At 37.3% G+C, this 16,603-nt stretch overlaps 1 protein-coding gene across 1 annotated transcript; it reads right to left on the bottom strand.

The window, feature by feature from the left end:
• Window positions 1–1,597: 1,597 nt before the first annotated feature.
• LOC138874710 (uncharacterized mitochondrial protein AtMg00810-like) lies at window positions 1,598–2,069 on the bottom strand. Its single transcript, XM_070153487.1, has 2 exons — window positions 1,831–2,069; window positions 1,598–1,712 (listed from the first exon to the last, which is right to left on the bottom strand). The coding sequence occupies exons 1-2, from the start codon at window positions 2,067–2,069 to the stop codon at window positions 1,598–1,600; spliced, it is 354 nt and encodes a 117-aa protein (XP_070009588.1).
• Between the last annotated feature and the right edge of the window lie 14,534 nt (window positions 2,070–16,603).

Below are 16,603 nucleotides of genomic sequence, written 5' to 3'. Positions count from 1 at the left end.
GCATTATTTGTTTCGCAACTGCAAATAAGGAACGCATAAAAGAATCAGACCCTTCTATAATCCAATGCATGTGAAAATTTTTGGCACCACATAAATCATCCCTCTTATATGGTATTGAAATATAAAATATCATGTCAAAATCACACATTTATTGTTGGATCAGCTACTTGCTTTTGGCATGTGTGTTTCCCTCTCAATCTTACGTAATTCGAAGACTGTTGGAAAATGCATCGACATTCTCTTAGCAATAAGATGCCCTTAATAAAATGCACATTTATTATTATCATTCGTAGTTATTATTGATGGCAAAATAGACAAAAAAATAGTTAGTCATTCATATTATTGGGAATAGTTATATTTATGTATGTATTAGTTGTGTAGTACTAATAGAGTAGTGGAGTTAGTGATAGTGGTAGTTTTTAATTAGACACTTTAACATTTTTCTCTGACTCTTTACACATGTGTATATACACACTTCACAGAAATGGAAATACACATAATTCATTTCCCCAATTCCTCTCTCATCTAGAACCTTCTCTTTGAAGCTCAGAAAGGTTCATCAATGGAGGAATCTCAGTCATTTTGATTCTCATTTTTGACATGGTATCCGAGCGAGGCTCATAATCTCCAATCTATGTCTAGTCCGTATTTTATTTTCTTCTTTGTTGTGTTCACTTGATTTGAAATCGCAAATCGGAAGTTTCTCAATTCGCAATTGCTTCTAAAAATCACTGGTTTATATACTTTCAGCCCTCAATTGACTCAAATTCCTAACATATTCACCTCTACTCAACTGGCTGACATCTTGACAAAGGCACTCACAGGGGCCAAACATTCAGATCTTATCAGCAAGTTGGCAGTGAATTTCTCACCTTCAACTTGGGGGGGGAGGGTATTGAGAATGGTTATATTTATGTGTGTATTAGTTATGTAGTACTAATAGAGTAGTGGAGTTAGTGATAGTGGTAGGTTTGTAATTAGACACTTTAACATTTTCCTCTTACTCTTTACATTATGTGAATCCATTTCTGTGAAGTGTGTATATACACGTGTGTAAAGAATAAGACGAAAATGTTAAAGTATCTAATTACAAAACTATCACTATCACTAACTCCACTACTCTATTAGTACTACACAACTACACACATAAATATAACCATTCTCAATACCCCTCCCCCCTCAAGTTGGAGGCGAGAAATTTATTGCCAACTTGCTCAGAAGATCTGAATGTTTGACCCCTGTGAGTGCCTCTGTCAAGATGTCAACTAGTTGAGTAGAGGTGAAAATGTGATGTAGTTCGACTAGCCCCTCCTGTATCTTGTCCTGGACAAAGTGGCAATCCACTTCGATGTGCTTTGTACTCTCATGGAATACATGATTTCTTGCAATATGAACAGCTGTTTGACTATCACAGAACACAGTTATGGGATTGGCATACATGACTGTCAATTCTTCGAGCAACCTCTTCACCATTACTAATTCACCAACAACCTTCCTGATTGACCTATATTCTGCTTCTGCAAAAGACAATGAAGCAGTAGTTTGTTTCTTTGACTTCCAACTGATAGGTTGTCCCCAAGTAGCACAATATACCCACTCACAAATTTCTTAAATCAGGGCAAACAGCCCAATCTGAATCACAATATGCACTGACAATGTAGTTAGGATCATTGGATAGAAATATTCCCAAAGTAAGATCTTTCTTCAAGTATCTAAGAACATTTATAGAAGACTTTAGATGAGTTTACAATGGTGCCTGCATAAACTGGCTCAAATGTTGAACACTATAGGCTATGTCCAATCTTGTATTAGTGAGAAAGTTTAGTTTACCCAACTAGTTTCCTATAATACCCTGGATTAGATAATAAGGCTCCATCTCCACTCCTCAATTTGATGGTAAAGTCACGTGGAGAGCTGACAGAAGAGTATGTCAAGCAATCATACTCCTTTAGTAAATCCATAGTAAATTTTCTCCGGCAAACCAGTACTCCATCAGCCTTATACAACATCTCTAGCCCCAAGAAGTAATGTAACTTCCCAAGATCTTTTATCTTGAATTGGTTATGCATGAATGCCTTCAATTATTTGATTTCCTCCAAACTGATCCTAGTAATAATCACATCATCCACATATACAACTACAAAGACTGCTGAGGTCATTTGTTTCTTGTAGTAGAATAATGAGTAATCACTAACTGAGTGCTTGAAACCCCTGAAATGCAGGGACTTTATCAACTTATCATACCATTATCTGCTAGCCTGTTTTAGACCATATAATAACTTCCTAAGCCTGCATACTAGACTTTCATTAGGTACCATCAGTCATTTGGAACTTCCATATACACTTCTTCATGTAGATCCATATGAAGAAATGTATTATTTACATCTAGTTGATAGAGGTCCCACCCTCTCTTTACTGTAATGTTGATCAGTGTTCTGACTGTGGTCATCTTTACAACTGGTGAAAAAGTCTCTATATAATCAATTCCTGCTTCTTGTGTGTATCCCTTCACCACTAGCCTTGCTTTGAATCTTTCCACACTTCTATCAACCTTGTGTTTGATCTTGTATAACCATTTACAACCTATAACTTTCTTTCCTCCAGGTAGTTCAACTAAATCCCAAGTATGGTTAGCATATAAAGCTTCAAATTCCTGTGTCATTGCCATTTACCATGCAGGATTCATAGATGCCTCCTCATAAGAAGATGACTCACAATCATGTGAAATGTTTCTAAGCAATTGCTGACTTTCAGAATGCAAGAGATTGAGAGAAACATGTTGTTTACACTTATAAATTGTATTGAAGGATGGGAGTGGTATGATGTCCAGGTTCTGTGTCATGATGTTGGAGGGTTGGTAAAGAATACACATAATCTTTGAGGTATACAAGAGTGATATATGTTATGCCTGATCTTCTAGGTTGTGAGTGTTACATCTCGCGTTTTCGTACGTTAAAGTTTCGTCTTCAATTTAATCGACATAAGTTCGAGAATGAGGTTATTTTGGGACTATAAGCATTATACTATTTCAAATACGTGATGAGTAAATTCGTAAAGGAGAGAGGGTAAGCAAATAGAAGAAAATGAGTTTCGTCGAAGTTTGACAATTTGGGATAAAATACGGTCCAAGCTATAATACCCCATATTTATAGACTAATGCCATGCAAGGTAATACATGACCATGATAGTAAGATGTATAAGGTATGTTAAAAGTGAGTAGTATTTTAAGTAAGTTAAAGTAATTCTTAATTATGTGTGTAATTGATTAATTATTGGGTAATGACAGATTACCTAGTTAATTAAGGAATTATTGGGTAATTAATTAAATAATTGGGTAAGATAAGACTCTCTCCCACATAGCAACAAGCCACCCCAAGGAATTGTGACTCTTAAGTTATTATGTTATGTGGCAAGATTAGAAAGGTGAGATTTGGCAAGTCTTAAGAACATGAGTCACATATTCGTTTAATGAAAGAGAACCATTTTAAGTCTTAAGCACATGAGTCACATATCCATCTAATGAAAGAGAGCCATTTTAAGTCTTAAGAACGTATGTTTCTTCAAATGAATTCATGTGTACATTATAAATCAAATGGAATCTCTTATAGAGAGTGGCTGGTCGTGAGTTCTTCAAAGAGCAAAACAATTCCATACCAAAATTAGATAACAATGGTTGTTGATTCTATAAAGCGTGAATTGCAAATTCTAAGAGAATTGGTTCAGGTACGTTAAGGCTATCCCTTCTTTCTTTTTGACATGATCCACACGATACAAACGAAATGAGCAAATGCACAACTTTCATAAATGACTTTATTCATAGAATTACTAAGGACGCCTATTTTTTTGATTTTCCATGTGAATTATTATTGTTCATGGGTCTCAGAAATATACGTAGTTGATAAAGTTATCCGAAAGGTATAATAATCTTATAACATTCAGAGAAAATGCTATTAATGTATTTCTTATGCATTTCATTCATTTATACATGTACTTTGAACCATGACCAATATGACATTATATACGCGTATATTATATGTATATGGGATATGGGAAAATGTTACAATATATATGCACCATCACCTGATCAGCTGGTATATGTTGATGATTTTGCCCACAATGGTCGAAATGATATGATGAGATGACCTTAGAGGCATAGTGATATTATATACATCTATACCTATGCATGACATGACATTTATACGCACGTGCATGACATTATAAATATTTCAGAATTTACAAAGTTATTTGGACTTACATGCGGAATTCTTTATTCTATGTTTCATCTATGTCTTTTATGTACTGATTTTCATGTCTTACATACTCAGTACATTATTCGTATTGAAGCTCTATTTACCGAGGCCTATGTTTCATGCCCGCGGGTACGGGTAGACGAGCTAATGGTCCCCCTTCTTAGGATCCTTGATCAGTAAGAGCTGGTGTGCTCCATTTGATCCAGAGCCACTTTTGACCTTGGTACGATATGTTGGTATGCATATATGGGTATGAAAGGGCCTAGTCCCGTCCTTGTACAGTTGTGTATTCTAATATTGGTCTATAGACAGTCATGTATAGTTGGATAGTATGTGGCCTGGTTGACTTCTAGTTTTTGGTATATTGTTGTCTATAGTAGCCTTGCCGGCTCACCCCACTGTATTCTGCATGTATATGTACATATGTCTTTTGGACAAGTTTCTCCCACATATGTTATTCATGTTTATCTATGTGCCGGAGAATTTCGGCACATTTAATACAAATTGCTTAGATTTTAGCTTGTTTTAAATGCATTTATCTTTCATACTTATGTAATTTTAATATTTTTGTAATGTATGAGGTTTAAGGACCTAAGAACATGGAAATGAAATTAAAATGCCGTAAAAAGACAAGAAAAGAGCAAAATGCGATCACAGATGTGAAAATGCAGACCGCAAATCCAGCATGTGGACCGCATAATGCTCAAAGGAATCGCAAAGCCCAACAGTCTGTTGGCCAAATTCAAGCACAAGAAATGCGGTCCATTATGCGACCACATAACAGGTTTGCGGGCCGCATAATGGATCTCAAACTCCCTGTAGAAGTTGCTGAAGGAAGAAAATATGGTGACAAATGTGATCACAAATCAACAATGCGGACCGCATAACCTAAATGCGACGAATACCTGGGAACTAGGGTTTCGAAGATGCGATGGCTGTGACGAGAATGCAGACCGCATGTCTGTTATGCGACAGAAATGTGGTCGCATAATTGACCTGAAAGGGTATTTTTGTCCGAATTTGGTGCCGAATTTTACCCCCACTATAAATAGATTTATTGGGGTTTTGTGGGGGCATCTTGTATGGTTTTTGAGCTACATTCCAACCTTTGAATATTCCTCTCTTTTGGAAGCTTTAGGAATGAAGAATCTTGCACTTTGTAAGCTTTATGACATTTAATATTCTCATCTTTTTATATTTTAGCATGAGTAGCTAGCTTTAAACACTAAGGTTGTGGACCCTAAATGGGTGTTATGTTAATGGGTGTTTAACATTGAATATATATATAATGGTTGGTTGATATATATTTATTTCTCATTCTTCATTTATTGTTGGTGGTTGCAAACATTAATAAGAGCTATTAAACTCTTTCTTTACTTGGAAAAGTGAGTTAGAGTGTGGTAGAAATAAATATCAAAGACTCAAGGCTTTAAACTTTAATTAATAGAATCGCTTAGGAATAAGTGAGTGTTATTTGGAATAAATTGATTGCTCTTAAATTGCAACTCTTTTATATTTAGAAAAATCATAAAGAGGAAACACTACCCAACTATTGTAAAATATTGGGTAGTCATTTAGAAATTATTTGCATATCCAAAGAAACTTCCATTAGAAATATATCATATTAACACCGATAGCATTAAATTTCATTGAAGGGGACACAATATTGGTTTCCTTAATTAAATTATTTACATTCTCAACATTACAATTAGTTATCTCTTCAAATCACAATCATATCATACTCTTGTTACAATTAACGGAATAGAATTACGACCTAAGTCAAGTAGCACACTACTCGAGTAACCTTTTCACACCTATTCCCTGTGGGATTCGACCCCAAACTTGTTGGGTTATTATATTTGACACCGACCACCTTACACTATCTTATTAAAGCGTATCATTTATATCTTAGACGCATGCTTAATGGTGTTCGGTAGGTAGGACTCGGGCACCCATCGCGGCCCATCGATTTGGGTTGTGAGAAAAGTTGTATCAGAGCAGTTCTGTCCTAGGATTGTCTACAGACCGTGTCTAGTAGAGTCTTGTTCATGAATGTGTTGTGCACCACACTTATAGATAGGAGGCTATAGGACATATAGGATGTTATCCTCTCCTCTTATCTTAGATCGTGCATCATAAGAATTCATGTTCCTAAGGATATGTCATGCTTTCAGAGATGCCTTCGAAGACTACAACCATCCATAAGGGAAAATCTGTGGCTGGTGAGACTACTAGTCGAGCGCCATGAGTTACCAGGGCTCGAGGAGAGTCTCATAGTGAGATTCTATCTCAGACTTCACATACCCCGCCCTCTCCAAAAGAACTTCGAGGGCCACCAGCTCCATCGACTGCCTCTGTACGTCCAGATCCTCATCCAGATACACCGAGTCAGGAGATGAGAAATGCTATTCAGCTATTAACTCGATTAGTAGCCATACAGGCTCGACGTCAGGAGGTGGGTATTGGTCATGCAGATAGGTCAGTCAATGCGAGGGTTCGTGATTTCATAATTTGGACCCTCTGGTATTCACTGGGGCAGATCAAAGTGAAGACCCTCAGGTATTTATCGATAGAATGCAGAGGACTTTGAAGGTAATGAAGGCCACTGCGACTGAGTCAGTTGAGCTAGTTTCCTATAGACTCCAAGACATTGCAGTTAATTGGTACGAGTCTTGGGAATTTTCCAGAGGTGAGGATGCCCCTCTAGCAGTATGGCAGGAGTTTACGGAAGCTTTTCTTCATCATTATCTGCCACCAGAGCTTAGACGGGCCAGAGTTGATAGGTTTTTGACGCTTCGGCAGGGTAACATGAGTGTTTGGAAGTACAATCTTCAGTTTGACTTGTTGGCTAGGAATGCTCCCACTATTGTATCTAAGATGGAGGATCGGGTTCACCAATCCGTGATGGGGTTAGAGCCGCACTTTCTTAACGATTGTATGTCGGTCTCACTTCAGGAAGACATGTATACTTCTTATATTCATGCATACACTCAGGTTGTAAATAAGCATAAGTAGAAGTACATGGCTGATCGTGAGCATGATAGGGCCCAGAATAAGAGACCGAGGTCTTTCGGTCCTTCTGGTGAGTTTCGAAGTGGTTAGAGACAACAATACCCGAGGTATCCAGCCCAGCCATCGGTTAGCGTGCCCTATCAGTTTGGTGGTAAGATATTTGATCATTCCACATATTCAGGGCCTAGTCAGAATTCCAGAGCCTCGAGTTCTTAGTATAGGGGTGAGTCAAGTCAGATGAGGCCGCCCTTGCCACGATGTGCTTAGTGTGGTAAGCAGAATGCCGAGCAGTGCCGTATAGGTTTGAGTATTTGTTATACTTGTGGTTATCCGGACCAGGTTATGAGGGATTGTCCGACAAGAGGTGATGCAAGTATAGCTCAGCTAGTGAGATCAGTAGCTGGTTCGTCATCATCAGTACGCCCTCTGGACAAGGTTTACAAGCACCAATGGGTCGTGGTAGAGGCAGAGGCGGAACATCTAGCTTGAGCGGTCCTCAAAATCGCATTTATGCATTAGCAAGACGACATGAATAAGAATCATCACCCGATATTGTTACAGGTATGTTATCAGTCCCCTCATATGATGTATATGCACTGATTGACCCAGGTTCCACCTTATCATATGTTACTCTGTTTAAGTTTTGAATAAAACCTGAGTTGGTTAAGCCTTTTGAGGTGTCCACACCTATTGAGGATCCAGTGATAGCTAGGCGGGTATATAGAGGTTGTATAATAGTAGTTCATATCGATCTACAGTAGTAGACCTAATCGAGTTAGATATGGTAGAATTTGATGTTATAATAGGTATGGATTGGTTGGCTTCTTGTCATGCCAACGTCGATTGTAGATCGAAGATGGTCCGATTCCAATTTCCAGGGGAGCCTGTTTTGGAATGGAAAGGTAACATGGCATCGCCGAGAGGTAGATTTATTTCCTATCTCAAGGTAAGGAGGATGATCAGAAAAGGCTATATTTATCACTTAGTTTGGGTTCAGGATATGCAAGTAGAGTCACCAACCATTCAGTCCATCCCTGTGGTTAATGAGTTTCTCGATGTTTTTCCCATTGCACTTTCGGGTCTTCCGCCAGAGCGAGAAATTGAGTTTGCTATTGACCTACTAACAGATACTCATCCAATATCTATTCCTCCTTATAGAATGACCCCCATAGAGCTGAAAGAGTTGAAGGAACAACTAAAGGACTTTCTTGAAAAAGGCTTTATCATACCTAGTATATCACCATGGGGAGCACCTATGTTATTTGTGAGGAAGAAAGATGGTTCTTTACGGATGTGTATTGATTATAGATAGCTGAATAAGATGACGATCAAGAATAAGTACCCGCTCTCGAGGATTAATGACTTATTTGATCAGTTGGAAGGTGCCAAGTGTTTCTCAAAGATAGACTTGAGGTCTGGGTACCATCAGGTAAGGATTAATGAGAAAGATATTCCAAAGATAGCATTCAGGACCAAATACGAGCACTTTGAGTTTTGTGTTTTCGGTTTGACTAATGCCCTAACAGTATTCATGCATTTGATGAACCGTGTGTTCAAACCCTTTCTAGATCTGCTCGTAATTGTATTTATTGATGATATATTGGTGTATTCTCATTCAGAGGCTGAGTTTGCAGATCATTTGCGTACTGTGCTCAGAGTTCTACAAAAGGGAAGTTATTTGCAAATTTCTCTAAATGTGAATTCTGGTTGAACTATGTAGCTTTCCTTGGGCATATCATTTCACGTGAAGGTATCTGGGTTGATACACAAAAGATTGAGGTAGTAAAGACTTGGCCTAGACCCACGACACTGATGGAGGTTCGTAGCTTTCTCAGTTTTGCAGGTTATTACAGGAGATTTGTAGAGGGATTTTCTTCCCTTTTAGCACCTCTGACAAAGTTTACTCAGAAGGGAGCAAAGTTTTAATGGATTGACGCTTGCAAACGGAGTTTCCAAGCATTGAAGGACAAATTAACTTCAGCATTGGTTCTAACGCTCCCAGAAAGGACCGATGATTATGTTATCTATTGCGATACTTTGGGCGTTGGATTGGGTTGTATATTGATGAAGCATGGTAAGTTTGTAGCTTTTGCTTCTTGACAACTAAGAAAGCACGAGAAGAATTACCCGACCCAAGATTTAGAGTTAGTCGTAGTGATTCATGCACTAAAGATGTGGAGGCACTACTTGTATGGCATTCATGTTGATATCTATACGGATCATAAGAGCCTCTAGTATATCATTAAGCAAAAGAAATTAAATTTACGTCAAAGGAGATTGTTGGAGCTACTTAAAGATTATGACATTGATATTTTATACCATCCGGGGAAGGCGAACGTGGTAGCCGACGCCCTCAGTCGTAGATCTATAGGTAGCCTATCATATTTATAGCCAGAGAAGAGGGGAATAGTCCATGAGATTCATCAGTTAGCTAGTTTTGGAGTTCGGTTACTAGACTCAGGTAATATTGGAATTACTATTCAGGATATGGCAACATACTTTTTAGTAACTGAAGTGAGGGAACGCTAGTACGAGGATCCTATGTTAGTTCATTATAGGGATACCACCCCTCAGAAGGAAAAGACACTGTTTGAGATAACAGAAGATGGGGTCCTCAAATATCGAGGACGATTAAGTATCCCTATTGTTGCAGGGCTACTTCAGCAAGTTATGGGAGAAACTCACTATTCTCGTTATTCTATCCATCCAGGAGAAACAAAGATGTATCATGATATCAGGGAAGTATATTGGTGGGACAGAATGAAAAAGGATATAGCGGAGTTTGTTGCTCAGTTCCCTAACTGCCAGCAGGTCAAGATTGCGCATCAAAAACCTGGTGGATTATTGTAGGCTATGGAGATTTCGACTTGGAAATGGGAAGTAATCAATATGGATTTCATCGTAGGCTTACCTCGTACCCAGCGTAAGTCCGATTCTATATGGGTAATTGTTGATAGGCTTAAAAAATCAGTCCATTTTCTGCCCATTAGGACTACTTATTCCGCAGAGGATTATGCAAGTCTTTATATTAAGGAGATAGTATGACTGCATGGTATCCCTATATCTATTATCTCGGATAAAGGAGCTCAATTTATAGCTAACTTCTGGAGGTCCTTCTAAAAAGGATTGGTGACTCAGGTAAGTCTTAGTGCTGTATTTCATACCAGACAGACGGACATGCTGAGCGTACTATTTAGACACTTGAGGCTTGCGTGATAGACTTCCAAGGTAGCTGGGATGATCATTTGTCGCTTATTGAGTTAGCGTATAATAATAGCTACCATTCCAATATTCAGATAGCTCCATACGAAGCTTTTTATAGACGGAGGTGTAGGTCACCTATAGGGTGGTTCGATGTTGGGAAAACTACGTTAGTAGGACCAGAATTGGTACAATAAGAAATCGATAAAATTAAGCTTATACAGGAAAGGCTATTAGCAGCTCAAAGCCGTCAAAAGCCTTATGCAGATAATTGACGGCGAGACTTGGAGTTTCAGGTTGACAACTGGGTATTCCTAAAGATATCACCGATGAAAGGTGTTATAAGGTTCAGTAAGAAAGGAAAACTTAGCCCCCGGTACATTGGACCATATAGGATCATACGCAAGGTAGGCCAAGTAGCATACAAGTTAGACTTGCCTTCGGACTTGGAGTCTGTACATCCATTCTTTCATGTGTCTATGCTCCATAAATGTATCGGAGATCCTTCTAGAATCGTGTCAGTTGATGATGTCCAGGTCACATAATAGCTATCATATGAGGAAACTCCCATTGCTATACTAGATAGACAGGTTTGGAGATTGAGGACTAAAAATGTAGCTTCGTGAAAGTACTTTGGAGAAACAACAATGTGGAAGAAATGACTTGGGAGGCCAAAGAAGACATGAAGTCTAGATATCCTCACTTATTTCCTCTTGCAGAGAAGGGTCCGACTGAGACATCACAACGTTAAGGTACGTGTATGGATTCTTATGTTAGTTATTGACATTGTTCGTGTACGACCATTGTCGTTATTGATGATTGTGGTCCTATGTGGCGTTGAATTATTGAGTTTACACAGGAAGAGTTGGTAGTAGTATTGTTATAAAGGAGACTCTGCCAAAGTATATATAGATCCTGGGGAGTTAAACATTCGAGGATGAATATTTCTAAGGGGGGAAGGATGTTACATCTCACATTTTTGTACGTTAAAGTTTCGTCTTCAGTTAATCGACGTAAGTTCGAGAATGAGGTTATTTTGGGACTATAAGCATTATACTATTTCAAACACGTGATGAGTAAATTCGTGAAGGAGAGAGGGTAAGCAAATAGAAGAAAATGAGTTTCGTCGAAATTTGGCAATTTGGGATAAAATACGGTCCAAGCTACAATACCCCATATTTATGGACTAATGCCACACAAGGTACTACATGACCATGATAGTAAGCTGTATAAGGTATGTTAAAAGTGAGTAGTATTTAAATTAAGTTAAGATAATTCTTAATTATGTGGATAATTGATTAATTATTGGGTAATGGTAGATTACCTAGTTAATTAAGGAATCATTGGGTAATTAATTAAAGAATTGGGTAAGATAAGACCCTCCCCCACGTGGCAACAAGCCACCCCAAGGAATTGTGACTCTTAAGTTATTATGTTATGTGGCAAAATTAGAAAGGTGAGATTTGGCAAATCTTAAGAACATGAGTCACATATTCATTTAATGAAAGAGAGCCATTTTAAGTCTTAAGCACATGAGTCACATATCCATCTAATGAAAGAGAGCCATTTTAAGTCTTAAGAACGTGAGTTTCTTCAAATGAATTCATGTGTACATTACAAATCAAATGGAATCTCTTATAGAGAGTGGTTGGCCGTGAGTTCTTCAAAGAGCAAAACAATTCCATACCAAAATTAGATAACATTGGTTGTTGATTCTGTAAAGTGTGAATTACAAATTCTAAGAGAATCTGTTCAGGTATGTTGTGGCTATCCCTTCTTTCTTTTTGGCGGGATCTACACTATAAAAACGAAGCGAGTAAATGCACAACTTTCATAAACGACTCCATTCATATAATTGTTATGGATACCTATGTTCTTGATTTCCCATGTGAATTATCATTATATCTTCTGTTCATGGGTCTCAGAAAAATACGTAGTTGATAAAGTTATCCGAAAGGTATAATAACCTTATAACATTCCGAGAATATCTTATTAATGTATTTCTTATGCATTTCATAATTTTACATGTACATTGACCCATGACCAAGATAGCGTTATATACGCGTATATTATATATATATATATATATATATATATATATATATATATATATATATATATATATGGGATATGGGAAAAGGTTATGGTGTTATATACACACCACCACCGGATCAGCTGGTATATGTTGATGATTTTGCCCACAATAGCCGAAATGATATGATGGGATGCCCTCAGAGACCTGATGATGTTATGTACATCTATACATATGCATGACATGACATTTTCACGTGCATGACATTATAACTGTTTCAAGATTTACAAAGTTATTTGGACTTACATGCCGAATTCTTTATTCCATATTTCATCTATGTCTTTTATGTACTGATTTTCATGACTTAAATACTCAGTACATTATTCGTACTGACGCCCTATTTACCGAGGCCTGCGTTTCATGTCCACAGGTACAGGTAGACGAGCTGATGGTCCCCCTCCTTAGGATCCTTGATCAGCGAGAGTTTGTGTGCTCCATTTCATCCGGAGCCGCTTTTGACCTTGGTATGATATGTTGGTATGCATATATGGGTATGACAGCACCCATTCATATCCTTGTACAGTTGTATATTTTAATAGCGGTCTGTAGACAGTTATGTATAGTTGGATACTCTGTGGCCTGGTCAGCTTCTAATTTTGGGTATATTATTGTCTATAGCAACCTTGTCGGCTCGGGCCACTGTATTTCGCTTGTATATGTATATATGTCTTTTGGATAGGTTTTCCTCACGTATGTTATTCATGTTTATGTCTTAGACACATGCTTAAGGGTGTTCGACAGGTAGGACTTGGGTACCTGTCGCGGCCCATCGGTGTGGGTTGTGACAGTGAGGGATTTGGTTGAGAACTATTAGACTCAATGCCTTGAGACTCAATATGATGCATTTGTGTGGGTGGTTGAAAAACAAGGCTATTTTCTACAGATATGTGTGAGCTTGGCATATCTTGGTTAGGTGATGTTGGATTAGGTGAAGAAAGAGGTGCAACATTGTCTGATACATGGCCATTGGTGACAGAAATGGATGCATCCTTATCATACAAGTTACAATTATTTGAAGTACTAGAGGTAGAATGAGTACAAGATGGATTAGAGTTTATCAGACGTAATACAGAAGGAAAACTAGAATATTCAGGTGAAACTGCAAAAGGAAAAAAGTTTTCATGGAACACTACATCTCTACATATATGTATTCTCTTTGTGGCCAAGTCTAGGACCTTGTAATACTTTGTACCAAAAGGATAACCTACAAATACATGGGGTGTGGCTCTTGGTTCAAACATGTCTTTGTGAGGTTTTAGTACACAAGGATAGCATATGCATCCAAAACTTTTGAGTTGTGAGTATTTGGGGCTTTTTATTATACAGGAGTTCAAAAGGACTTTTGTTATTAAGAATAGTATATGGAAGCCTATTTATTAGATAGGTGGTTGTTAGAATACACTCCCCCAATACCTTATAGGAAGTTTAGACTGGTAAAGTAGGGCCCTTGCTATTTTAAGTAGGTATTTGTATTTTCGTTCTAGCACACCATTTTGTTGTCTTGTGTATGGACAAGTTTTCTGATGTACTATGTCCTTTTTCTTGAAAGTATGTCATAGCTAGTTTCATTGTTGGAAAATTCAAGACCATTATCAGATCTAATGGTTTTAACTGAGGTGCCAAACTTATTTTCAATTACGGATAGAAACCCTTTAATAGCATGAAAAGTGTTGCTTTTGCAGCTTAAGAGGTGAGTCCAGGTTGACCTACCTAAAATCATCAACCATGGTAAGGAAATATATGTAATTATCATGTGTGGATATATGGTAGGGGTCCCATAAGTCTACATGGAGTAGTTCAAAAATTTTGGTGGATGAAGTGGTCCTTTCAGGGAATGGCAACCTTGTCTGTCTGGCTATAGGGCATATTGAACAAATGAAGGGTTGTTTGGAAGCAAGATTGGCTGGTATAGTAGATAGTTTCCTCATTTTTACAAAGGGTACATGACCTATCCTATTGTGCCACAAGTAGTCAATATTATTTCCAGAAGATGTAGAGCATACAAGAGGAGAACTCACACTAAAAGGATCAATTTTATTGCATGAATGGATAGTATTTACATTGTTCAATGGACAAGATGACTCATTTGCAGTTGAAAATGAATGAAATGGATGAGTTTGATCCTTTTTCTTACTAACATTGTTATCAGGAATAGAAAAGCAAGAATGAGGTAAACTAGAAATTGAAGTAGTAGATGGACTTAAATATGAACAACTATGACACTTTGAACAGAGAAAATACAACATTCAGATCTTCTTAGCAAGTTGGCAGTGAATTTCTCACCTCCAACTTGGGGGGGGAGGTAATTAAGAATGGTTATATTTATGTGTGTATTGTTGTGCAGTACTAATAGAGTCGTGGAGTTAGTGATAGTGGTAGTTTTGTAATTAGATACTTTAACAATTTCCTCTTGCTCTTTACACACGTGTATATATGCACTTTACAGAAATGGAAATACACAGAATTCATTTCCCCAATTCCTCTCTCATCTAGAACCTTCTCTTTGAAGCTCAGAAAGGTTCATCAATGGAGGAATCTCAGTCATTTTGATTCTTATCTTCGACACATATTAATTATCTACTAATAAATGTGTTGGATAATGAAAAATGGGTCAAATATGGATAATATATTTTCTATTTAAAAAATGGATAGCCAATGGTTAACTAATGAGTTTAAGTTTTATATTTGTAAAGACTCGAATTGGGGTTTCTCAAGTTGGGAGACTAGGAATTCTTCCAAAAGTGATCATATTAAAAAGTCATGGATAATATGGATATCCATATTAATTATCCGCCGGTTAACCTATTTTCTATCCGTATTAAAGATGAATCAGGTCAGATAATTTATCCATTTTTGCATTACCCATTTTTGATCCGTCCATATCCGATCAGACCCGCTCGTTTGACACTCCTTGTAGTTATAGTTAGCTCAATATCCTAGATGTGTTTTGTTTTGTCATGTATTACCATACAATTAGAGCCAAGAAACAAGCCTTACTTTTTCAACAGTGGCAGTCCAGCAGGTAAAGCTTTGGCCACACTATATATAATAGCCTAAAATTCAAAGTTGCTGAACTTCTGGTATTTGATTCATCCACCTTTATAGATAAAAGAAGAGATTTAGTCAAATGCTTTTTTATTCTCTCTTTACTAAAATTTAGCTATAGCTCCAAGGTCAAACAACCTTTCCCCTACCTTCCCCCAGGACTTTCTTGCTTAGCTTGTTTTCCTCTTCTTCTTTATTTATTAAAGTACCTGTTCTCCATCTTATTATGTGATGAATTTTGACCAGGTAAGAAAGTAAGATTTGTTAAAATTTGTGGTCTAAAATAATATATAATCATCTCACTAAGGATAAAATAAATAAAATTTAAAATTAAATTAATTTTAATTATAAAAATGTATTTTTTTTTTTGGGACAAACTAAAAGAAAAATGTATCACATAAATTGGGACAAAAGAAGTACTTGCCAGCTGCTTGAGTTTCACTTTAATGTATATTCTGATATGATTAAAGAACTTATTAACTATCGGATCATCTACAAGATAATTACAAGTAATCATCCAGTAACTTGTGATCCTAATCATGCATATATAATATTTGTGTGGCTATACGACTTTTGAAGCTTGTCATGGTATATATATCATAACATTTATTTGTTATAAATACTTGTCATTAAGGATAAATTAGAAAGTTTAAGTTAAAATAGTTTTGGATTTAGAAAGAAATGATTCTGATGGAATCCCACATCAGTGATGGATGAGTTCCTTAGACTCTTTATATGGTTTAGATAATTCTCACCCTTTGAACTAGCTTTTGAGATTGAGTTACACCTAAGGTTTATTTAGCATGGTATTAGAGCCAGAGCCCCGATGTTGCGCCCAATGATATATTGTCCTCGTTGCAGTTGGCAAGTCTAGGTGTGACGGAGTTGGGGGTTGGGGGAGGGGGTGGGGTTGAGGGGAATGATAAAATCCCACATCGGTGATAGATGATTTCTTAGATTCTTTATATGGTTTGGACAATCCTTACTCTTTGAGCTAGCTTTT

Source organism: Nicotiana sylvestris, chromosome 8 (assembly GCF_000393655.2).
Source record: "Nicotiana sylvestris chromosome 8, ASM39365v2, whole genome shotgun sequence".
Classification (NCBI taxonomy): Eukaryota; Viridiplantae; Streptophyta; class Magnoliopsida; order Solanales; family Solanaceae; genus Nicotiana; species Nicotiana sylvestris.
The sequence above is the reverse complement of the archived record's forward strand: the minus strand, read 5'-3'. Positions and strand labels throughout refer to the sequence as shown.

Coding starts and splice junctions, on each gene's coding strand:
- LOC138874710 (XM_070153487.1), bottom strand. CDS start 2,069: ATGCATAACCAATTCAAGATAAAAGATCTTGGGAAGTTACATTACTTC. Junction 1,713..1,830: donor TATTATAGGAAACTAGTTGG/GTAAACTAAACT, acceptor AAATGTTCTTAG/ATACTTGAAGAAAGATCTTA.